The 6632-nt window shown below is 54.1% G+C and overlaps 1 protein-coding gene across 1 annotated transcript; it reads right to left on the bottom strand.

The window, feature by feature from the left end:
- Window positions 1–359: 359 nt before the first annotated feature.
- MYL2 (myosin light chain 2) lies at window positions 360–4042 on the bottom strand. Its single transcript, XM_008493689.2, has 7 exons — window positions 3990–4042; window positions 2986–3075; window positions 2364–2439; window positions 1817–1921; window positions 802–877; window positions 673–721; window positions 360–578 (listed from the first exon to the last, which is right to left on the bottom strand). Exons 1-7 carry the CDS (start codon window positions 3990–3992, stop codon window positions 480–482), a joined length of 498 nt encoding a protein of 165 aa, XP_008491911.1. The 5' UTR covers window positions 3993–4042; the 3' UTR covers window positions 360–479.
- Window positions 4043–6632: the final 2590 nt, after the last annotated feature.

Below are 6632 nucleotides of genomic sequence, written 5' to 3'. Positions count from 1 at the left end.
TGCACCGTGTCTGCTCCAGGGGGACATGAAGGGACCCTGAGGGGCTGAGTGTGCTGGCTGGCTGTGAATTTTGGGTCAGGATGGTATCAGACCAAAGAGTGACCCGAGGAGAGGAATCTGGGGCTTGCAAGCAGCTCAGGCCTTGGGCTGGTGGGACCAGCTGGGTGCTAGCCACAACCCAGTGTGAAAATGGCTGTATAGGGCTGGGAACTGGGCCAGGCTGGGTAAGAGTGGGGCAGAGGGACTCGGGAGCACTCAGGGGTGATGTGGAGTGGGGCAGGGAGGGGTCTGGGGGTTCCCACTGGGCACAGACACCCCATGCAGACACCACACGAGCACCTCTCACCAGCATCTGGATTTCCTCTGGCCAAAAGGCAGTTTAATGTGGATGATGTTCAGGTGTTCCCAGGGAGGGGAGAGGCAAAGGGAAATCCTCCCCCCAGTGCCACCTGCACAGAGGTGACCTGGTGGACCCCGGGCTAGTCCTTCTCCTCGCCGTGTGTGATGACATGGACAAGGTTTTTGTAGTCCAGGTTGCCAGACATGTCTGGGGGGAAGGCTGCAAACATCTGATCAATCTGCAGGGAGAGAGGCAGGGTTGAAGGAGCAGCACAAGAAGGGTTTTGGGGGTTGGGAAAGGGATCTGGGGGTCTTTGGGAATGGCTGTGGTACCTCCTCCTGGGAAAACCTCTCTCCCTGTGTCATCAGCATTTCTTTGATGCTGCAAAGGAGAGGATGGTGAGCAGCAGGGTGGCCTGGGTGGGGGACACCCCCTCCCCAGGCACCCCCCACCCTACTCACTAGTCAGATTTCAGGCCCTTCCCCTCTGGGTCGAACACCTTGAACGCGTTCAGGATCGTCTCCTCTGGGTCAGCACCTGCGGGTGACATTGGAGGTGGTGGGGGAGGAAGGGGAGCTTCCTGCACCCCAAAACCTTCAGGGAGAAAGTGGGGGGCAAGGCTGGGAAATAGGGGACCTGCAGAAATGCTGAGCCTGCAGTGGGGGCCTCCACTGTGGCTGGTGGCACGGAGAGGAGCAGATGTGACAGTGTGACCACAGAGCAGTGTCACCACCTCCCTCCCACCCTCTCTTTATCTTATCTTGGGGTGTATTTATAGAGCTGCAGGCACAGGGGCTGTGTACCCTGGGGGCTGTGTGCCTCTGGTTGAGTGACACAGAGTACAGTCACACAGGGCTGGTGGGTCAAAGTCATTCTGGGTGGCCATGCTGGTCAGAGGTGCCACAAGATCTCCTGTCCCCTCTTATGGGGACAGTAGCATCACAGTCAGGTGTGCTTTTTCTTTTTCTTTTTTTTTTTTTTTATGGCTGGGGAAACTGAGGCATGGAGAACCTGTTCATCCTGCCCAACAAGTTGGGGAGACACTGAATGAAATCCAGGCCCCACCTCTGCCTTTGGAACTGTTGGTATTGCAGGTCAGTTTTGAGGTGTGGGGACCTTCCTGGGGACAGCTGCTCAGAGTACATGGCACTGAGTTTGTCCTTTCTGTGGTGTTTCAGGATGGGGAAGCAAGGAGAGCACCCAAGCCTGGACAGAGACTGGTTTGTCCAGGCTTTGATGGAACTCTTGGGAATGGGTGTTACCAGTGATGGTCCCACTGGTGCCTCTGGGAGGAACTGGCACTGAAGGATGTGGGAGTAATAGGGGAAGGAGATAATGTCCCAGTCTTCCAAGGAGATTCTGATGGAGCCACTTGGAGAGGTGACTGAGGCTCCAGAAGATGGGTGGCTTCCCAAGGATATCATGGTGACATGGGTGCCCACTGACCCCCTCCCAGCTCCCTGGGTGCCCTCTTACCTTTGAGTTTCTCCCCAAACATGGTGAGGAAAACAGTGAAGTTGATTGGGCCGGGTGCCTCCTTTATCATCTCATCAATCTCCTCATTTTTCACATTCAGGCGCCCTAGAGGAGAGCAGCATTGGGGAACCCTCCTGGCCCTGCCTGGCTGCAAACCCCACAGACCTCCAGGCTCTGCTCCATGTGCCAGGGGCTAAAGGACACACCATGGGAGCTTTGCTCTGGAGGTTTTTCTCCAAGGGAAGAGACAACTTGCCCTGTCCAACTTTGACAAGGAGCAGCAGCAGAAAAAGTGGGGAGGGGAAAAATGATTTGCTGGCAAAGGACTTTGGCTCTGGTTTCTTGGGCTCCAGGATCCCAGAAAAAAAGTGTCTGAATCCCCAGATCTCACTGGCTTGTAAAACCAGCTTTGCATCAGGAGGTTTTCAGCAAACCAGGAGATGCAGGGAACTCCAGGGTTGGGTTAAGTGGGGGCTCCCAGGTGGTTTTTGAGGTCTTGATGCTGTTTAAGCTCTTGGGGAGGGAAAGAACCTAAAAAGGACCTCACCAAGAGCAGCAAATGTGTCTCTGAGATCTGCTTTGTCAATGAAGCCATCCCGGTTCTGATCCATGATGGTGAAGGCCTGGAAGCACAGGGAGAGGACAGAGAGCACAGGGAGAACTGGTGGCCTTCTCAAAGGCTTTCTTACCCTCCTCCTCTCTTTGACATCATCATGGGTGGGATGAGGGCACTTTGAGCCCTGCTCAGGATGGGGCTTTGGGGGTCCTGACCCAGTGAGGGAGAAATAACTTCATCCAGCAGCCCTGGGACAATGAGACCAACTGGGGAGGACAGGCTGAGCCATCAACTCCCCCAGCTGGGACCAATTATCCCTCTAACTGGGATCCCCAGAGGATGGCACGGCAGGTAAGAGCCAGCTGGGAGATGTTCTGCTCTCCTGGAAGCTGCCAGCTCCTCTGCAGGATGTGGGCTCCTGTGAGGACACTTTGAGGCCACACTGTATTTAACAATGTCACCGAGTTGTTACTCACACTTTTAAAATAAAACAGCTCAAAACCAGGCTTCTGCCTCTTGTAAATCAGCTGTCACTGACCTGAAAGTGCTGAGGAAGGAGCTGAAGGTCCCATCCTATCCAAGACCCTCAGTCATTTCCCCCAGACCCACCTACCTCTTTGAATTCCTGGATCTGGGCCTGCTCAAACATGGAGAAGACATTGGAATTAGCACCTTCAATCTTCTTCTTGGCTTTCTTGGGTGCCTGAAGAGGTTTGTATCACTAAGTCAGTGGCTTTTTATGGGATGGAACAAAAGCTTTAAACTACCCTGTCCTTAGTCATGAGTCCTTCCTGGTGGATTTGGGCTGGTGTTTGGGTGCTCGGTGCCTTTCCCGTGCCTTGCTCAGGAGCTCTGGGCACATGGGACCCTCCAAGATACTGAGGGACATCACGATTCCTCCTTAAATTACAGCTCCAGCTTCGCTTCTCTGATGAATTTAGGCAAATAGATCTGAGGAAAGATGAGCTGAGAAATCAATTCCCTACCAAAGGCTGGGCCAGGGGAAAGGATCAACACTGGGGTGAGGTTTTCCCTGGTGGAAACCCAGATTTGGGAGCACTGCTGAGGTTGCTGTGGTTTTGAGGTGCTCCCTTACCTTTCCTCTAAGAACACAGGAAAAAAAAAAATCTGCCTTCTCAAATGCTGAGGCTTGAAACAACCAGAAATTGCCTGATGGTTCTTACCAACAGGAGGGGAGGATGGAGCTGCTCACCCTCCCACCCTGCCCATCATCTCATCTCTGCCCACAAGCTCCGGCAGCTTTTCCCTCTGACTAGAGGGGTCTGCCAGGAGGAGGCAGAGCAGGAATGATTTTCTTCTTGCTGCTTTGGAGGAAAGGACAGCAGCAAGAGGGTGTTTGGACCCCAAACTGGTTTGCCCCAGGTAGAAAGCTCTGCTGGGGTGGCAAACCCCTCTGTGTTCCCACGGGGATGCTCTCAGTGCCACCCGATGCTCCCCAGTTTGCTCATCTCCCTTCTGGGGCCAGAGGGATGGATGGATGGATCCCTGGCTGTTACACCCCTCTCACTTCCATCACTCCCTGCCCGGTGAAGCTATCCTGCTGAAAGAAAAACCCAGGAGACTTTTCCTCTTCCCACTGGAGCTCTCAGTACTCACCATGGCTTCTCACGGCTGCCGGCTTTGCTGGGAGAGGTGTCTGAGGCAGTGCCCTCACTGCCCCTGGGCTGAAACAATAAATACATCCCACTCCGGGTTAAAAATAACCCCATGCCCTCTTTTGGCTGTAATAGTTAAGTTAGCTGCCCCCCCAGCCCTCTTGTCTCTGACTTTTCTCTCTCCCTCTCTCTCCTTCTAATCTGGAATAGCAGCTTGTCATTGTCACCGGCTGATGTGACATGTGAGACAGAGAAGCTTTCAAGGTTATTGAAGTGCCAGGAAACCCCACAGCTCCCACCCTGGAGATGCTGACCCATGGCAGGGACTGCACAGGAGCAATCCCACCCCTGTGTGTCACTCCCGTGTGTCACTCGGGCTTTTCCCCTCTGCTGGGACACACAGGGAGGACTTGGCTTGGGGGGGGCTACAGTCCCCCAAACCTTGGGACATGGGTGTTTCATCAGTTACTTTTGGGAGCCTTTCTGCCCCACCCCAAGGTTGGCATGGCAGGGTTGGGTGCTACTCAGGTGCTGGAGGAGCCCCACTGTCCAACAGGCTCCCATTGCTTGCAATGCTTGAATCCTAGAATCACAGCCTGGCTTGGGTTGGAGGGGATCTTCAAGCTCATCCAGCTCCAAGGTCCTTCCATGGGCAGGGACACCTCCCACCAGCCCAGGCTGCTCCAAGTCTCATCCAGCCTTCAACACTGCCAGGGATGGGGCAGCCACAGCTTCTCTGGGCAACCTGGGCCAGCACCCTCACAGGGAGCAATTTCTTCCAAATATCTCACCTAAATCTCCCCTCTTTCAGTTTAAAGCCATTTCCCTTTGTCCTATCCCTCAGACACTTGTCCAAAGTCCCTCCCCAGCTTTCCTGGAGCCCTTTCAGGCACTGGAAGATACCCTGAAGTCTCCCTGCAGCATTCTCCAGTCTGAACAACCCCAGAAGAGCAGAGGAGGCTGCTGGTCACCTTGTCCCTGGGTGAAGGGGACAATCCTGCCACCTTGTCCCTGGGTGAAGGGACCATCCTGCCACCACGCCCTCTCAGAGTCAATGCCCCATCCGAGAGCTGGGATGGGGCTGGAGGTGGATGCTGAGCCCCCAGGCAGGCACCCCGGGCTCCTCTCTCATGTGTCACCCCATCCCCGAGGCAGCTGTCACCTCGTTAAGCCAGACACTTGCTCGCCCTGGTCCCGGCGAGACTCAGGAATTAACTCTCCCCATCCCGGGTACCGGCTCTGGGTGCAGAACCCCGTCCTGCAGCACCTAGGAGCGGTGGCACTGCCACCACGGCCACCACGGCCATCAGCCCAACTCGGTACGGCCACCCTGGCTGAAGGAAGCCACTGAATTCACGGATAAAAATCCCACTAAACCTTTTTTCTGGGCTCTAAGACAAAATCCCCGGAGGAGCAGAGCCGCTGGTGATGCTGGTTTGGCTCTTTTGTCTCCTATTTTTAGCCTGGGCATTTTATCTCCCCTCCTCCTCGCCTTGCTCTGCCGACGGGGCCATGCAGGGCTGGGAATGTCACACATCCCCCAGAGGGCACAAATCCCCTGTTTGGCCCCTGGGTTGAGCCAGTGGCTGGAATTGCACAGGAAGGTTCAGGGGGGGGTGGGGAAAAGTGCCTGGAGAGGAAAAAAATTCCTAATCCAGGAATGATCACCTTATCTGGGTGAAATGATCACCTTATCTGCACCTGAGGAAGGGATTTCTGAATGAGTTTTGGTGTCGGAGCAAAAAGGGTCGGAGAGAGCTGAGGGGTGAGCTGTGGGGTGAGGAGCAGCCCCGGGCAGGAGGACACAGCTGGGGATGAGGGGGATCAATCCTGGTGTGGATGCTCCCTTCTCCTGCTATGTTCAGCTGGGTTGATCAGCTAGCTGAGCCCAATTACCTTAATTTGTGGCATTAAGGAAAAATCCATAAGCATCAGGGAAGTGATGTGGAGTGGTTTAACGGGACCACTCGGCCATGGAGCTGCTGGCTCTGCCTGGATGGTGCCCATCCCTGGCTCCATGTCCATGCCATGGCTGGTGGCAGCCTGGAGCCAAAGAAATCGCCTAGAATATATATTTATATATCTATATATTTCTCTTTTTTTAAGGAGAAAACACCATTTCTGCCAGGAGGAGGTCAGACCTCATTCTGTCCCTTCTGTGGCCCATGCTGAGATGATGGCTGTGGGGCTCCAAGGGCTGGAGATGGAAATCCTGGCTGAGGATGGGGTGGAGATGGTTTCTGCCATGGTTTATAAGGTGTTGCATCTGTTCTACTGCTCTCTTTTCACTGCCAGACACATTCCCTTGTGCTGCACACATCAGGTCCTGCCCCAGGGGTGAGGACCCTGGTCCAGCTTGGGGATGGAGATAGGTCCAAGCTCATCTTTTCCTTCCCCTGCTGTGTATATTGGGAGACTTCCTGGCATCCAGGGGAAAAAAAAATTAAATGAGTGCTTTAAATATATATATACATGTACATCTGTGCATATGGAGCTCTCGAGTGAACAAAAGAGCTGTTGGGAAGTGGCTGCAGCCTGTGAATGGATGTCAGGGAATAACCCAAGTATCTGTGCCACAGCAAAATCAAGCATCATCCTTTCTTATCTGCCAAAAAAAGCCCGTGTTTTACATGAAAAAGCCTTT

Source organism: Calypte anna, chromosome 15, assembly GCF_003957555.1.
Source record: "Calypte anna isolate BGI_N300 chromosome 15, bCalAnn1_v1.p, whole genome shotgun sequence".
NCBI lineage: Eukaryota > Metazoa > Chordata > Aves > Apodiformes > Trochilidae > Calypte > Calypte anna.
This window is presented reverse-complemented; position numbering and strand designations above follow the sequence as displayed.

Coding starts and splice junctions, on each gene's coding strand:
- MYL2 (XM_008493689.2), bottom strand. Junction 878..1,816: donor GTTTGGGGAGAAACTCAAAG/GTAAGAGGGCAC, acceptor TGTCACCCGCAG/GTGCTGACCCAGAGGAGACG. Junction 722..801: donor AAGGGCCTGAAATCTGACTA/GTGAGTAGGGTG, acceptor TCTCCTTTGCAG/CATCAAAGAAATGCTGATGA.